At 49.0% G+C, this 17,443-nt stretch overlaps 1 protein-coding gene across 5 annotated transcripts in view; it reads left to right on the plus strand.

Moving 5' to 3' along the window:
* Positions 1-17,443, plus strand: part of LOC115078221 (von Willebrand factor A domain-containing protein 5A-like) — a 59,511-nt gene that overhangs the window by 16,456 nt on the left and 25,612 nt on the right. The window contains exons 15-18 of one of the 5 annotated variants that reach the window (XM_029580994.1): positions 514-663; positions 945-1,093; positions 1,471-1,597; positions 1,722-2,948. In XM_029580994.1, the coding sequence (XP_029436854.1) occupies positions 514-663; positions 945-1,093; positions 1,471-1,597; positions 1,722-1,801 (506 nt within the window). In that variant the 3' untranslated portion in view covers positions 1,802-2,948. Of the gene's footprint in view, positions 1-271; positions 422-513; positions 664-944; positions 1,094-1,470; positions 1,598-1,721; positions 2,949-14,076; positions 14,303-16,259; positions 16,316-16,580; positions 16,784-17,443 lie in introns of those variants that run through there. The other 4 variants (XM_029580993.1, XM_029580990.1, XM_029580992.1 and 1 more) reach the window with 4 other exon arrangements.

Consider the following 17,443-nt stretch of genomic DNA (forward strand, 5'->3'; position numbering starts at 1 on the left):
TAGCAACATTTTGTGCCTCACTGTAAAGCGCTGTGACGGTATCGATCTTAACGCCGGCACAAATAAATAAATGAATGAATGAATGACGGAGGCCAGGGAACGCGTGGCAAAGGTCTTCTCCACTCCCCCCCCCCCACCCACGTCCTCTAGGTCTCCGTCTTCCCGGGGCCAGTTTTCCAAACCACAAAAGGTGCAGCGTCAGGACCGACCTCTCGCCTCTCAACCCTCTCTTTTTTTAATTTTTTCCCTGTCCCTCCCCTTCCCCTCGCAGCGCACAAAGGAATGGCCTGCAGAAGATTGTGCCGGGTGTCGCTACCCGCACCCCCAGGAGCCGGGGCGCTGAAGCAATGCTTGCTGGTGCAGGGACCCCCTGGCCCGTTTGCAGGGGCTGCACGGGGCTCCCTCACGCCAGGGGGCGCAGGTAATTTCTCCGCTTCTCTTTTTTTAGTTTGTAAATTTTGTGGTTTTTTTTACCCCCCCCCCCCCCCCCCCCCGCCTCTTTCCCGTTTCCAGGTTTTCGTAAAAAGTGCAAAATGGCGTCTCATGCGAGCGCGAGGACGGCCCCGTCCGGGAGCTGCTTTCCCGGAGGGCGATTTGTGGCCAGGCCGTGCGCCTTTATGGTCACTGAATCTGCATCGGTGGACCGGCCGGCGATGGATGCCGGTGCGTTTATCCCCTGCATGCGTGACGCGGGAAACGTTTGAATGGGCTGTTTAAAAGGAGGAGGGTGTAGCTCCCCCCCCCCCCCCCCCCCGAATTTCTGTAGGCCCTCCCTTGTTCTCATTATAAAAAATAAATAAAGGCATTGAACCTGCGCTGGCAGCAGAGAGCTCGCTCGCCAAGCTTCCCCCCTCTAACGCGTCTCCCTGCTCTGCCGCCTCTCTTGCTGCCTCTCATGCCCTCCCTCTCTCTCTCTCTCTCTCTGTTTTTATTTCTTGCTGTAGCACAAGAAGCCTCCCCTGGGAGCCCGGACCCTCCCCTGCTCAGGCTCATCTCCCTGCAGAACGCAGACGGCTCCTGGACCCCCAGCCCCTCCCTGGCTTCCGTTTTTGGCATTTCGGAGGCCGAGCTCAAAGCCAAGATCCCCGAGCCGGTATGAGACCCGACTGCGGAGGCGGGGGGTGAGGGGAGGGATAGTGAATGCAGGGATAACAGGTGACCTCAGTCTCCAAACCTGGAGCACCAAAAAAAAAAAAAAAATGCTCCGACCTCATCGCCATTAGTTTGTAACAATCCATGTGTGCGAGAAGGGATTCGCCTCCCTGCAAGGGTCCAACTTCTCATCCAGGTGCTCTGAGCCTCGCTGCTTGCCGCGGTCGGGGACAGGACACTGGGGAAGAGGGACCCTGGGGTGTGATCCCTCTTCCGGTCGCAGGGTGTGGGCCCTGCACTCTCTGCACTGCCCCCTGCTGCTGGATTCTGTAATGCGGCTGTAATGGTCTCTTCCTCTCTCTCTCTCTCTGAGTGCAGGGTCTGGATCCCACGCTGTGGGCCACGGTTCTGGCTGTGATCTGGCTGCACGCCGCCGGCGCGGGGCAGCGGGAGGAGTGGGAGCTGCTGGAGGCGAAGGCTGTGGCCTGGGTGAAGAAGAGAGCAGGTGAGGCGTGGGGGAGGGGAGGGGAGCCTCGCGCCAGGTGAGCGCAGAGAAGCAAAGCCTCCATCGAGAACCTCTGGCCAGGGGCTGTTAACAATGGGTGACGCTCTCCTTTTCTTCTCGTCAGGGCCCGCACTGGGCGACCTCGTCGGGGCCGGCAATGCTCTTCTTAAGGCCTCTGTGGATGCCGCCGTGTTCGGCCCGTGAGGAGGATGGAGGCAGCGCTCGGCTGACAGCGGGTCGTGTCCGGGCCTTCCCTCTATACCGAGGCCGTGGCTGCTCTCTCATCCTTTCCCTGCGACCTGCTGCTCCAATCCTGTCGGCCGTACCGCGCTGAAGTGGGGGCTGAACCCCTGGACTGCTTCCCGTCCCCTCTGTGTACAGCCCTGCAATCAGCTGCTGCCAACCTCATGCGGCCCCGCCGAGGGGGAGGTGGTGCTCAGCACTGGCCCCCTGTGGCCCCCTGTGGGATACAGATTCCTCTTCTCTCTCACATTTTATATATTTATATATCCCACTCTTTCAATCCCGAAGGCTTCCCCAGAATGCCTTAGAGCAGCTGCAGACACGAGGCACAGGGAGTTCATATTATGTACGACTGCCCGTCCCCTGATGGGGCTGCCCCCTGTCCCGTCCCCCCCCCCCCCCGCACTCCATCCACCTGCTCTCTCCATTCCTGGGGGTGGGGGAGGGGGGTGCAGGGCCACCAGCAGCTTGCATGGCTCCTCGGGGCGAGGAGCAGGGAGAGGGTCCTCCCGCCTGTGGCAGTGACGGGTGATCCTCTGACCTTCTGAGTGTTTTTATGCTGGGGGGGGGGGGGTGCAGGCAGGGATGGCAGGGGCTGTGATGCTCTTGGCTAGGTTGGGGGGGGGGGGGGCCACTGTCGAAAGCCCAGCGTAGGACAAAGTCTAGCCCTCGGGGTTGGGCGGGGTCAGTGCTTGCTGAAAATAACACCTCCCCTCCCCCCCCACCCCCCACCCCGCGAACGGGGTTTGGGGTTTTGTGAGAACTGTTGGGATCATCCTCCCCCTGGGACTGGCTCTGCTTCACCTGCCACTTTGAGGATGGGGGACTGGGGTCTTAGGCTGTTTCCCCCCCCCCCCCCCCCTCTGCATTTTGAATGTAAATACAATGAAAAGTGGATTCTGTGTCCGCGGGCGACCTTCCCTCTCAGGTTGTGGTTAAGCGCCGTCTCGCTTTCCTGCGCCCGCACAATTGTCACCGAGTTTATGAGGTGGGACCGACCCCTCTCCCTGCCCTGCACATAACCTGCTTTGTCTGTTTATATAATGCAGATGTGACATGGGCGTTGCCCCATTACTAATTTAGCAATAAACTTTCGTGCATTTATTGACGCTTCTGTGCTGCTTCTACAATATCTGAAAGTGATTTCCATTATCAGTAGAAAGCAGAATCCAGTCCTGGCCGAATGTAAGAAACAAAGTGCAATGAAATGCAACAAAAATCCCCTTCCATCCATCCATCCACTCCTCCGTTTTACTTAAATACCAGATCTGCAGGCTCTGGCATCGGCGTTCCTCGTCGCGTGTTACGCGGCTTTTACTTCCGTTACAATTATATTTAATCTCGATTGCCCGCTTTCACGAGCAAACCTTACGGGAATCCAGGATAATCTGTTTGCGCCCCGGAGCGTCTGAGGCAAAGAGGTCCAGCGCCGTTCCTAGTCTGCTGAAAATGAGCGCGCCCCCCCCCCCCCCCACTTCACAGCTGAAACAGAGACTCGACCCGGGGGGGCGCCAGTGTCTGCGCGGAACACGAGAACGCAAAACCCGCAGGGAAAGGTTCCGGCCGTGGCCCCGAGCAGCCTTAAAATGTTATCAGAGTTTGTAATTTTACGGCGACCGGCGCAGCCTTTTCCCGATTTATTGGAGAGGCAGGGGTCTCACTCGCTGAAGGGCCGTGTGCGCCCCCCGTCCCACCGTCCTGCCCACGAGGATTCTGATTGCGCCGACGTTCAGGCTTCTGATGGAAAAGCCGCAGCTCGGTTTTGTATCTGGTGCGTTCCTCTTTCAGCGGTGGCCGCAGGACCCGATAACCCTGCTGCAGAGATCTTACCACCTGACGAGGTAGTTTGCGGAGCAGTCGCGCGTGTAAACGTAACACGCTATCCTGGCAATTTTGAAAAGCCATTTAGGGGCGTAAAGCGCGCTTACGCATGGATACCCTATGGGCAATGCAATGGCTTATGTTGTGGCAATTTTCAAAAGCCCGCTTAACGTGCATAAAGTGCGTTTTTACAGGCGTAAAACCCCAATTTTAAGTGTGCAAACGCTTTTTAAAATCAGGCCCGATTATGTGCACCTGATGCAACGGAGGGTGACGTTCACTCGCCAAAGGCCGCAAGGAGTGCGAGTGCATTTTGAACCCCCAGGCTGCCCTCGAGGGAGGGTGTGGGGAGGGAATGACCTGACCTGCTGTCCGGGGCGTGAGGTGCAATCTCCCCTCTTGACGGTTAATCTCTCTGTATGACCCCCCAGGTGAATGGATTTATCTCCCCCCAGCTCTGTCACCGACTCCCTTCCTGTGACCCTGGGCCTCAGTTCTAATCCCCGCCTCTGCCATTGGGTAACAGTAACAACACTCTCTTCTCTTCTGGAAGTGTCTCATAGCTCAGGCCCGCGACATAATAAATGGATTAAAAGCCGGTTTGGATTTGGTTTGACTGCGGACCGTTGTACAAATCCTGTGCCTCGTGCAGGCCCCTCTCGACTCCTGAAGACCTTCCCTCCCCTGCTTTTCACAGTTAAGCCCTTCACCTCCCTGGCGTGCACGCGGAACGATGTTTGGAGCTGCCGCCTCTGGAGGTGGAAAACCCGTTCTCTGCGGGCGGGGAGGTGCCTGGCGCTGGTGGAGCTGCGTCCTCGTGTGGCCCCTGCACTTCTTTTCTTTCCAAGGAGAGAGGGGGATATTTTTCAGCCCTAATGTGGAGAGGCTTAAAATGCCACCCGTGCACCACCAACCCATTCATAAAATCTCGATTATTATTATAAGCTGAAATGTTTACTAGGAGCACACAAGGAAAACAAGGCGGCCACAGGTTACAATTCTCGTATTCTGAATTAATGAAAAGTTAATTTCAGTGCAGGGTACAATAAATGCTATCACCAGTGGGGGTTACTAGTGCCCCCCCCCCCCTTTATAAGATCCGGGCGGGGGAGGGAGGTGGCTGCCCAGATTTTGAGTGTGGCACTTGCTATTTGAGGTTTTGGCCTCCTGACTGTCCCCGTTTTTAGGGACCTGGTATCCAAATATGTCCGTCCTGGAGGCTGTAATTTCACTGGAGGAGGGGAACAAGACAGCGACGGCCTGATTGACTGCTAGGTCACGGCAGCTGATGCAGCGGGAGCTGAGAAGTTTGCTGGCTCGTACGAGGAACGCAGAGATCCAAGTTAAAATGTGCCCTCGTCCTTTTGCGTAGGCTGCAGGCCCATCAACTCCGGACTCCCTACAACGCGCACAGGTTTAAAATAAAAACAGCACAAGTCGTGTTTTTCTGCACATAAAAATCTTTGGCGCATTAAAAACATGGTTTGTGCTTGTTTAGTGCACACAAAATATTATTTAAACAAGCACAAATGCTTTCGACCTAGAAAACAATTTTATTTTTTTTTGCACGTCTTTCATATTTTTATGCACAGAAACCTCCACCACAGGCCCCGGAAGTCTGACCAGTTGAATCAGCCAAAAGACTCTCATCAATCCCTTTCCCCTTCACCCAAGACCCTTCAAGCAGTCTTCCCTCAAGCACCACAACCTCCCTTAGAGACCACAAGAAGCCCTTTCCCCTCGAACCAAAATCCCATCAAAAGCTGTGTCCCCTCCTTCCTGGCTCTAAGACCCCACAAACCCTCTTCTCTCCCTAACCCTCCCAGGCACCTGGTTGGCACCACCCCTTCGCTCCCAGGCTGCCTCCTGCCGATGTTCAGCAGACACTGCTTCAGGATAGAGAAAAGGAACAGCTACAAAAGTAAAAAATGTGCAAGAGGCGTGGTCATTGTTAAAAAATACCATTCTAGAAGCACAGTCCAGATGTATTCCACACATTAAGAAAGGTGGAAAGAAGACAAAATTATTACCAGCATGGTTAAAAGGGGAGGTGAAAGAAGATATTTTAGCCAAAAGATCTTCATTCAAAAATTGGACGAAGGATCCAACAGAAGAAAATAGGATAATGCATAAACGTTGGCAAGTTAAATGTAAGACATTGATAAGACAGGCTAAGAGAGAATTTGAAAAGAAGTTGGTTGTAGAGGCAAAAACTCACAATAAAAACTTTTGTAAATATATCCGAAGCAGAAAGCCTGTGAGGGAGTCAGTTGGACCGTTAGATGATTGAGGGGTTAAAGGGTCACTTAGAGAAGATAAGGCCATCGCGGAAAGATTAAATGATTTCTTTGGTGTTTACTGAAGAGGTTGTTGGGGAAGTACCCGTACTGGAGAAGGTTTTCATGGGTAATGATTCAGATGGACTGAATCAAATCACGGTGAACCTAGAAGATGTGGTACACCTGATTGACAAACTGAAGAGTAGTAAATCACCTGGACCGGATGGTATACACCCCAGAGTTCTGAAGGAACTAAAAAATGAAATTTCAGACCTATTAGTAAAAATTTGTAACCTATCATTAAAATCATCCATTGAACCTGAAGACTGGAGGATAGCAAATGTAACCCCAATATTTAAAAAGGGCTCCAGGGGCGATCCGGGAAACTACAGACTGGTTAGCCTGACTTCAGTGCCAGGAAAAATAGTGGAAAGTGTTCTAAACATCAAAATCACAGAACATATGGAAAGACATGGTTTAATGGAACAAAGTCAGCATGGCTTTACCCAGGGCAAGTCTTGCCTCACAAATCTGCTTCACTTTTTTGAAGGAGTTAATAAACATGTGGATAAAGGTGAACCGGTAGATATAGTATACTTGGATTTTCAGAAGGTGTTTCATAAAGTTCCTCATGAGAGGCTACTAGGAAAAGTAAAAAGTGGGATAGGTGGAGATGTCCTTTCGTGGATTGCAAACTGGCTAAGAGACAGGAAAGAGAAAATAGGATTAAAAGGACAATTTTCTCAGTGGAAGGGAGTGGACAGTGGAGTGCCTCAGGGATCTGTATTGGGACCCTTACTGTTCAATATATTTATAAATGATCTGGAAAGAAATACGACGAGTGAGATAATCAAATTTGCAGATGATACAAAATTGTTCAGAGTAGTTAAATCACAAGCAGATTGTGATAAATTGCAGGAAGACCTTGTGAGACTGGAAAATTGGGCATCCAAATGGCAGATGAAATTTAATGTGGATAAGTGCAAGGTGATGCATATAGGGAAAAATAATCCATGCTATAATTACACAATGTTGGGTTCCATATTAGGTGCTACAACCCAAGAAAGAGATCTAGGCGTCATAGTGGATAACACATTGAAATCGTCGGTGCAGTGTGCTGCGGCAGTCAAAAAAGCAAACAGAATGTTGGGAATTATTAGAAAGGGAATGGTGAATAAAAAGTAAAATGTCATAATGCCTCTGTATCGCTCCATGGTGAGACCACACCTTGAATACTGTGTACAATTCTGGTCGCCGCATCTCAAAAAAGATATAATTGTGATGGAGAAGGTACAGAGAAGGGCAACCAAAATGATAAAGGGGAATGGAACAGCTCCCCTATGAGGAAAGACTAAAGAGGTTAGGACTTTTCAGCGGAAACAGTTCTTACTATTGAGACAGAGAGTTTTGGCCTCAGGGGCCACCTTCTATCTCAAATTTCCCTGTAAATGTTTGGTTACCTTCCAAAAAAACAAATTTGTTTTCTTAGAACTTTCCCACTTGAAGTTTTTCTTGTTGATAAGGGTGGATAAGGCATAGTAACAACCCTCCAATATGGGAATAAAAAACCTTCTAGTTAAATGAAGGCTTTTCTCCTGGTAAGTTCATGCTGGTATGAATCATTTTTCTTTTATGTTTTTTCCTTGGATGGTTTCCCCTATAAAGTGGGCTGAAGTATTTGAATTTACATTATATTAAGTTGTGAAAGTATTACCTCTGTTAGAAATATTGATGATGGAAATCAAAATTTTCTTATTTCTTTTTTTGTATTGTATAAATGTTTAAGAAATTTAATAAAGTATAAATTAAAAAAATAAAAGGGAGAAACTGAAACAATGGGTTCGTATGGAGCAGGCGCCTGCTTTGGACCAAACAGGGTGTTCACATGAGGAAACGTAGTCGAAACCCATTCATAAGAAGAACGTTGGAGGTGTGGAATTAAAAAAAATAAAGTGCAGACTTGCTCGATGTACGCACAGACCCAAGTTAAACTGTGCACTCATCCTTTTGCATAGGCTGTGTACGCACATTCATCTGGGAGTCTCTACAATGCGCACAAGTTTTAACTTAAAACAGCACAAATCGAGTTGTTTGTGCATAAAAATGATTTGTGCTTTTTTTTTTTGTGCGCATAAAATGATTTTTGCACACAAATATGCTTTTTAGCACAGAAACCATTTCCCTTCACACAAAATCATATTTTCCCTGCATAAATCCCAACTACAGGTCCCGGTGCCGGAACTCCTGCCTCAGGACATAGACTTCCCAATGGTTAGCACGGGGCGCTGAGCGGTGCGAACGCTTTCATGCATGCATTGTGTGTGTGTTTATGTGTGTGTGTTTGTGTTTATGTGTGTGTGTTTATGTGTGTGTGTGTTTATGTGTGTGTGTTTGTGTTTATGTGTGTGTGTTTGTGTATGTGTGTGTGTGTATGTGTGTTTATGTGTTTATGTATGTGTGTATGTATGTATGTATGTGTTTGTGTATGTGAGTGTATGTGTGTGTTTGTGTATGTGTGTGTGTATGTGTGTGTGCCCAGAACTCCTCGCTGCCTCAGGAGTAACGTTTCCGCACAGCCGTGGGTTTAACTGTGCTCTCCGCGGAGCGCGCCTTTACTACAGTCGGGCCCGGCATGTGGTAGCCGGGGCCGGTAATTGCCTGACCTCTCCTGGATGGAGCGCTGCATCTTCCTGTCACACCCCCCTTTCTTTTCCTCATCGAGGTTCAGGTGTATTAAATGTTAGGTTTTCTTTTTTACCCTTTTTTCCACACCTGCTTCTCCGATGATAAGACGATTTGGTGCTCAAATCAATTTGTTAAACAGGATAGGGGGAGCTTAAGCCGTTGCCTCCCCTCATGCATGGGGACCATTTTTCTGAAAGTAAAGAGAGCTGTTCACGTGTTTGGCAATAAAACTGGATTCCGGGTCTGTGCGAGATTTCTTTCACTTCCCCATGCCTGCAGAGTTAGGTGCGACTATTCTTTCGTTGCTGTCACTTTCTCACTGCCCTGGGCTCTTTATTCTTTTATTTTTTTTTTTAGTCTAGGTATGTAACAGGTGTCTTATCAATTCCATAATAAATATTTATTCGGAGAGCTCTCTCAGATTAGCACAGGGAATTGACTTATTGTCAGATCTAATCCCCGAATTTGTCACTGACTTTCTTGCGACCCTTTATCGCCTTGTGCCTTGGCTCTGCCACTGACTGCCCCTCTTGCCATCAGGGACCGTGATGAACTAAAAGCACGGTCCAGAATCCCGCCAGAAGCTTAATGCCAGTATCAAAGGTTTCCCCCGCGCTCTTCGGAGCTGCCCGTTTTTACACTTTGTGGCTCCTCCCCTCCTGTTGTACTTGCGGTGCGTCCCCGAGGCCGAGGAGCCTCCACCGCTTTCAGTGCTGGTGCGGGGTCACCGACGTGTGGGGCAGTGGCGAGCCGCCGAGGCCGGAGAGCCTCCGTAACCGATTCTTCGGTTTCTGACGCCGGTGCAGGATGCTGCCGGCTCCGCCCCCAGCTGCTGGGGGAGCGAGAAAGAGAGGAGCTGGTCGAGAGGAGGAAGGGATCCCGGCTCCTGCCTTGGATATTTTACCTGAATATTTTCTTCGAGTCCTGCTAGCGTGGTTATTTCCATTCCCTCCCGCTGTCGCGCCGCTGATGTCATCGAGGGGTGGGACCGGTAAGGCTAAACCGGCCCCCCCTGCGGCGCGCAGACGGGGAGCGAGACAGAGAGGAGCTGGTCGAGAGGGGGAAGGTATCCCGGCTCCTGCCTTGGACATTTTACCTGAATATTTTCTTCGAGGCCTGCTAGCGTGGTTATTTCCTTTCCCTCCCGCTGTTGCGCCGCTGACGTCATCGAGGGGTGGGACTGGTAAGGCTAAAACCGGCCTCCCCCCTGCGGTGCGCAGACGACGTGCGCGCCAAAGGGGCGCGCGGCTTAGTTTCTTTTAAGCACACGGATAAATTTTTGCCTGAAATGAATGTATTCATGGAAGTCTACAAACGTGAGTACATTTAGACTAAGCTCTCTCTCTTGGCCCCCATCAGTAAACTGTTGGACTTAAGGAAACAATTGAGATAATAAACAGGAGAAGTGGGTTGTTTCTGGATGTACAATTGGAATGCTGCATACCAAAAGGAAGGCCCGTATAAGTGCAGTCGAAGATCATAACCTAGTCTTATAATTAGTAACTGTTTATTTAACCTACATTAGGCACTGTATCTTTACTTATGCCTATATTAGGCGATGTATCTTTTACTGGTTAACCCCATATATACTTATCCAAGTGATATCAACCTGTTCTTTGTAAGACATTTACTTGTCAAGGTTATTGTTCTGTTAAAATGTAAACCGAATTGATCAGTAATTCTGTTATTGGAAAGTCGGTATATAAAAATGCTAAACAAATAAATAAATAAATAAGGGAGGTATTAACATCCTCTCCAGTACCGGGCCAAGTTCAATCTCATATTCCATCCTTCTTCCTGTCTACAACAACTGACAATCCTGTGGACAGGGCCGCATCAGAGGCGGACTTGGAGCCAGAGTCTGCTTCTTTGGCCCAAGCCATCTCGTTAAGCCCCGGGGCTCCCAATATCCCTACCCCTCCAGTAGTCCTACAAGAATCTGGTGTTGTTGAATCTTCTAAAATGAAACCACTTGATGAAGGACTGGGGTTTGGGGAAACAATGATGCAGGGGGAGGAGAGAGGGGAAAACCTGAGGAGAGTACAAGTTTAATTCCACAACCTTCAGTGATAACAATGGATGTGATCTGGGCTGCAATTAAGTCACTAGAGGTGGCAACATTAAAGTTGACCAACACCCATGTAGAAGTTCAGAAAAAAAGTAGTAGAAGTAGAAAGAATAGCCTTAGTACATCAGGGTAAATTGGAATTGCAAGAACAACGATTGAATAAGATAGAAACTGTTCAATATAGTTTGGTGAAAAGTGAGACTTTAAATGTGGGGAAATTGGAATTAATGGAAAATAATGTAAGATATTCAAATATAAGAATATTGAATTTCCCATATTTGAGAATGGCATCACCCAAGGATATGCTTAAAGAATACCTTCTACATATATTAAAAATACCAGAGCAGGCTATTCCTGCTCTGGTAAAGATTTATTACATTTAAAAAAAAAAAAATCCACTGTAAGAACAGAGCAGCCGGGGCAATCCATTGATTTATCTGATGTTTTGGAAACAACTTTGGATACAGTGATAACATCGAGAGAAACTCTGTTTGTCTCCTTTATGTTTCCTCAAGAAAGAGACACAATCTTGCGTTTTATTTTTACGCAATAGATTGTTAAATTACCATGGCCAACAGATCTGGATTTATCCCGATCTGTCCAGGGCCACACAAACAAGGAGACAGGAGTTTCTCAAATTGAAATCTGGCACCATTGCTAGGGGAGCCAGATTTCTTTTGAGACACCCATGCAAATGTGAAGTGTGGTACAAAGATCAGAAGTATGTCTTTTTTTAGAAGTTGCGGCACTTCAGGTATTCCTTCATTCACACCCCCAAAGTGCAGAAAATGTTTGACAGCAGAGAAATAGAGTCGGCTGTTATTTTCAGTTATCTCTAGTTGCCTTGTTTAAAGGATTTCTATCATATTTACCTTTTTCTCTCGCTCATATTGATTTATACCCAACAGTTTACTATTTTCTTTAAGATATTATTACTGTACTTTGATTATAAGGGTAAAAATGTAAGATTTAACTTGATAATAATTGATGCTTTGTATTAAGAAGTATTTTGTTTGTTATAATTAATGGAGAAAATTAAAATAAAGAATTAAAAAAAAAAGAGAGAGCTGTTCACGTGTTTGGCAATAAAACTGGATTCCGGGTCTGTGCGAGATTTCTTTCACTTCCCCATGCCTGCAGAGTTAGGTGCGACTGTTCTTTCCTTGCTGTCACTTTCTCACTGCCCTGGGCTCTTCCTCTATTTTTGTTTTTTTTCTTTAGTCTAGGTAACAGGTGTCTTATCAATTCCATAATAAATATTTGTTCGGACAGCTCTCTCAGATTAGCGCAGGGAATTGACTTATTGTCAGATCTAATCCCCGAATTTGTCACTGACTCTGTGTGTGACCCTTTATCGCCTTGAGCCTCGGCTCTGCCACTTAGAAACATAGAAACATAGAAATGACGGCAGAAGAAGACCAAATGGCCCATCCAGTCTGCCCAGCAAGCTTCACACATTTTTTTTTTCTCATACTTATCTGTTTCTCTTAGCTCTTTGGTTCTATTTCCCTTCCACCCCCACCACTTATTGCCCCTCTTGCCATCAGGGACCGTGATGAACTAAAAGCACGGTCCAGAATCCCGCCAGAAGCTTAATGCCAGTGCCAAAGGTTTCCGCCGCGCTCTTCGGAGCTCCACCGCTTTTGGTGCTGGTGAGGGGGTCGCCGATGTGTGGGGCAGTGGCGAGCCGCCGAGTCCGATTCTTCGGTTTCTGACGCCGGTGCAGGGCGCTGCCGGCTCCGCCCCCAGCTGCTTTGCTGCTCTGGACGCGCGCCTCCGGTTACGAATTAAAGGGCTCGCGGCAGGAAGCAGCGGCTGGCTCCCTGCTGACGTCAGAGCTCTTGCTTTTCACCCTCTAACAAACTTTCCTCTTCGTAGTGCTGCAGTTTGTTCCTGTTACTTTTGCACTTGTTCCTGTTTTCTTGTTCTTTTCCAGGCCGTTCCTGTCTTCCTCCCTGGCTCCTGCTCTTGATTCTGCCTTTCTCCTTCGGTGATTCTTCTGGCTTCGGACTTTGGACCGGCTATTGGCGATTCTTGGGCTTCTGATCTTGGACTGAGTTTGGATGTTTCCGCTGACACTTTTTCTCTCTTCATCGGGGCCCCACCTAAGACCAGCCGGCCCCTGAACCCAAGGGCTCAACCTGCAGGGAACGGGGTTGGTATTGGTGAAGTTCCAGTCGGCCCTCTACACCGGCCCAGCCTCGCCTTCCGACGGTAGGGGCCTGCGGGGGTTTGCTCTTTCAGGTTGTGTCAATCTCACCTCGGGCAAGGGGTCCACACTCTCGCCTGGTGTCGCTACAAGCCTAAAACCTCCACATGCGTCTGTGAGGCATAATGACATCACGGCGCGTCATCACGAATACGAATTGTGGGTGGTGATTTCATTAAGGCTTGGGCAGCAATGGAGGGGGAAATAAATGTCCACTGGTGATGTGGGCCTCCCGGTTGCTTTAAGAATGGTTAACCCGCCAAGATGGCCGCCAATGAAGGTGCTCGCAGCGACGCCAGAGTCTTTCGGAGTGTCTAATGGCAATAACTTAAGAACATAAGAACATAAGAAAATGCCATACTGGGTCAGACCAAGGGTCCATCAAGCCCAGCATCCTGTTTCCAACAGTGGCCAATCCAGGCCATAAGAACCTGGCAAGTACCCAAAAACTAAGTCTATTCCATGTAACCATTGCTAATGGCAGTGGCTATTCTCTAAGTGAACTTAATAGCAGGTAATGGACTTCTCCTCCAAGAACTTATCCAATCCTTTTTTAAACACAGCTATACTAACTGCACTAACCACATCCTCTGGCAACAAATTCCAGAGTTTAATTGTGCGTTGAGTAAAAAAGAACTTTCTCCGATTAGTTTTAAATGTGCCCCATGCTAACTTCATGGAGTGTCCCCTAGTCCTTCTACTATCCGAAAGAGTAAATAACCGATTCACATCTACCCGTTCTAGACCTCTCATGATAATATAAACTGTTGCTCTGTGGATCTTTATTTGCTGGTAGGGTTACCAACTGTCTCCAGATGTTCAGAACAGGTTGATCCAGTCCTGGGTTTACTCCCCTGCACGCAGGTACTTATAGTCTTGATTTTTCTTAGGGAATGCAATAAGTTAAGTCCCAACATGCAATGGGATAAAACCAGAACTGGATCAACCTATCCTGAAAATCTGAAGCTAGTAGTCAACCATATTTGCCAGGGGTGTTAGTTTTCAGATTCTCCCTGCTGCAGAGCTATAATTGGGGAGTGTTGCTCTGTGGCTCTCTATTTCCTGGGGTTGGTAATTTTCAGACGATCCCTGCTGCAGGATTGGGGTTGGGTAGTGTTGCTTTGTGGCTATTTGCTGGGGTTGGTAATTTGCAGATGCTCCCTGCTGCAGGACTGGGTTTGGGGAGCGTTGTTATGTATCTCTCTTCTTGGTGGAATGGTAGTTAGCAGACGGTCCCTGCCTGGCTGGGGATTATTTGCAGGAAGTAGTTGGCTCCGCCCCCGATTGGGTACAGACTGCAGAGAGCAGACACTGAAACAGGGAGGGTGTGACCTGGTACCAGCAGAACCCAACTCTGTCCAGCATCGAGCCCAGCCGAACCGGGTCCTCCGTGACACCAGGTACCTTTCTGAAACTGCACTTTGTAAACCTTGGTTCTCCCAAACACTTTTATTTGTCTTGGCTCAGTCCTCTCCTAGGTGAATCTGTATAGTGCTGCCTGCCGCTTGTAGCGCTACATGAATTACCTGGTGACGGATTTAGGACTTTTCTGCACTTGGGAGGTGCTGTCTCTCCCCAGTGTAATGTCCGACCACCGAGTGTGGAAGGTCTAAGGCACAGAGCCACAGTTTCCTAAATGTTTGGAAACCTCTGACTACACAAACAAACATTTCCATCTTTTATTTTATATTAGAAAAATTAAGTAGTTTTGTGGGTTTTTTTTAACCTTGGGTCTGTATAACCTGTTTTCTTTTTACTGGGGTGAGGAAAGGGGATCTCAAGTATGGGGGTGGGGAGACCAGGAATGGTGAGAAGAGCAGATGAGAGAACTGGGGCGGATTCCCCCCTTTTGGTTGTCTGCCCCAGGTTTCCTGTATCCTATCTGGGAAGGACGGGGGAGGGGCTGGGTCGGGAATCTGAGAGCTGGGCTCTGCCGCCTCCAGATGTTTTTAGGGCTCTGGGCACAGACGGTCTTGGCTGCAGCCCATTTCCCCCATTCCACAAACTGTGGAATGGGGGAAATGGGCTGCAGGCTGACAAATCGGTGGGGTTTGTACAGCATCTTCTGTTTGTCCTGGGTCTCAAGGAGACTTCCAGGTTTTAAGGCTTCAGCCTCCCCTTCTGGGGCGCATCTCCTGGAAGGCTGATGATGTCCGGTTGCAGGTGGGTAAACCAGGGGATTGGAAGTGAGGCACAGGCAGAGAATGGGACTCACTGACAGTCAGAGGTTCCTGTTCTAAGACCGGCTGATCTGGGAACCTGTGCTGCTGTATCTGTCCAAGAATTTATTTATTTAGATTCTTTTTTTATATTCCGCTTTTCGGCCCTTCACAGTGTACATCAAAGCGGATTACAGTCAGGTACTATATAGGTGTTTCCCTGTCCCCACAGGCCTTATAAATCTAATGCTGTAGTAGTTAGAGCGGCGGGGGCTACGACCCAGGGAAACCGGGGTTCAGTTCCCACTGTCGCTCCTTGTGACCTTGGGCAAGTCACTTTACCCTCCGTTGCCTCAGGTACAAACTTAGATTTGCCATACTGGGTCAGACCAAGGGTCCTTCAAGCCCGGTATCCTGTTTCCAACAGTGGCCAATCCAGGTCACAAGTACCCGGCAGGATCCCAAGGGGTAGAGAGATTCCAAGCTGCTGATCCCAAGAATAAGCAGTGGATTTCTGCAAATCCACCTTCGAAAATGATTTTATGGACTTTTCTTCCAGGAACTCATTCAAACCTTTCTTAAATGCAGCTACACCAATAGCTTTCAAAATTTTGCAATGGAACAGGGGAAAAATGTCAAATCTCCAGTTAACTCCAATAGTTTACTGGACACGCCCTTTGCATCCGGACCTCTCAGTGACAGAGGCCAGGGATTAGAACCCAGAGTCTGAGGTCTGTAAAAGCCGGAAAGGTGTCATAGGCGAGGGCTGCGCCGGGCTTAGTTCTGGGTCCCTCGGGTGCCCTGAATGCATGGTCCGTATCGAGGGCTGCACTACCCTGAGGGGGGGTAGTGGGTGGTGGTGGTGTGGGGCGCTGCTCCCATTCGAGCATCACAAGCGTCGTTTCGGGGTCCTGGCGCGGAGTCCTGCAGTGCCGCAGAGGACACAGCTTGCAGGATATTGGGCTAGGTTTGTCGTGAGCCGGGTGTGGGGAGAGGTGACTCTGAGAAGAGGGAGGAGCGGGGCTGGTGACCTAAGGGAGGAGGACAGGATGTAGGGTTTATCCCTTTCTCTCTTTGAAACCTTGGAGGGCACTCGGCGGGTGTTCTCTGTCTGCGAGTCACCCTAATCTCCTCCCCGCCTCTCCACGTAAGACGTTTTAATACAATTGTTTATCTGCTCTCTTTCTCAAACTTGCAGACTCTTTCCAGTCATGAATCCCTCCTGTGGACTCCTCACTCGTTCCAAGCATCCAGGTGAGACTTTTTTCCCCTCTGTCTTTTGCATGTAAGGAAGATGCTTTCCTGCTCCCTGACCACACCATTTCTGGGTCTGTGATGCCATAATTGGACTCTCGCTGGAGACGTCATTCCCTGTGGAAGAGAGATCTCTTCAGGCTCCCAGCTCCAGAACTGCTCGATATTACCTGGCACGTTACCTTTCCTGACTGTCTCGGTTGATGTACAGGTGACAGGCTGCATTACTGATCTGTGCTGGGATTGGGTACTTGTCTCCCTGCAGTTCCTCTCAAAGGTATCTCGGTGGATGTGCAAGTGAGAGGCTTTGTTGCCGATGTCTCGGCCACTCTTAAATACAAGAATGAGGAGCAGAACCCCTTGGAAGCCTTTTTCGTCTTCCCTATGGACAGTGACTCGGCCGTCTACAGCTTCGAGGCCCTGGTGGACGGGAAGAGGATCGTAGCTGAGATTCAGGAGAAGAAGAAGGTGAGCAGGCATAGTTTCTCAGTGCCCACTCTGCTCCCCCTCTCTCTCTCTTTGGCGCCTCACGTCTGTGTCAAAGGGACAAAGTGAGGTATAGGCAAGATGGCCGCCAACCTTGTTGTCCAACCGTTGCTTTGATCTTGGTCTTCCCATTGCTGGGAAGATGTTTCTTCAAGGGAGTTACAGTGGGCAAGCAGTGTAGAGTCCTAGTAGTCATGCAAGAAGAAACTAATTCCTTTAGCTCTGACACCTGTTACTAGATCTAAATAAGAAATAGCCAAAGATGATATTGAGTGTTTCTGAGACCTTGTTGCTCCATTCTTTAGGTAATGTCTGGTGGGAAGCGTCCGTGTCATGAGGTGCATGGCATCTGGGCTTCCGTGTCCCAGTGCAGACGTCGTTGAGATTCTAGGATGAGGAGGTTGAGTTGGGTGTTCGCACAGCTCCAGGTCCTCAGGGACGGGCTGACACAATCCTGGTTTTTGCCCACACTGAATTAGTGGACTTGTTCCTGTTTTTTCTTGCTCCGGACTTATGACCATGACCATTGCTGGGCTGAACCCCGAGTGGTAGAGGGTCCCCTCTGATATCGTAGCTGATGATAGTCACACAGGAGCAGCCACTGGGGCTTAATTCCACGTCTGTCTGCCAAAAGCCAAGACG

This window comes from Rhinatrema bivittatum, chromosome 16, assembly GCF_901001135.1.
Source record: "Rhinatrema bivittatum chromosome 16, aRhiBiv1.1, whole genome shotgun sequence".
Taxonomy (NCBI): domain Eukaryota; kingdom Metazoa; phylum Chordata; class Amphibia; order Gymnophiona; family Rhinatrematidae; genus Rhinatrema; species Rhinatrema bivittatum.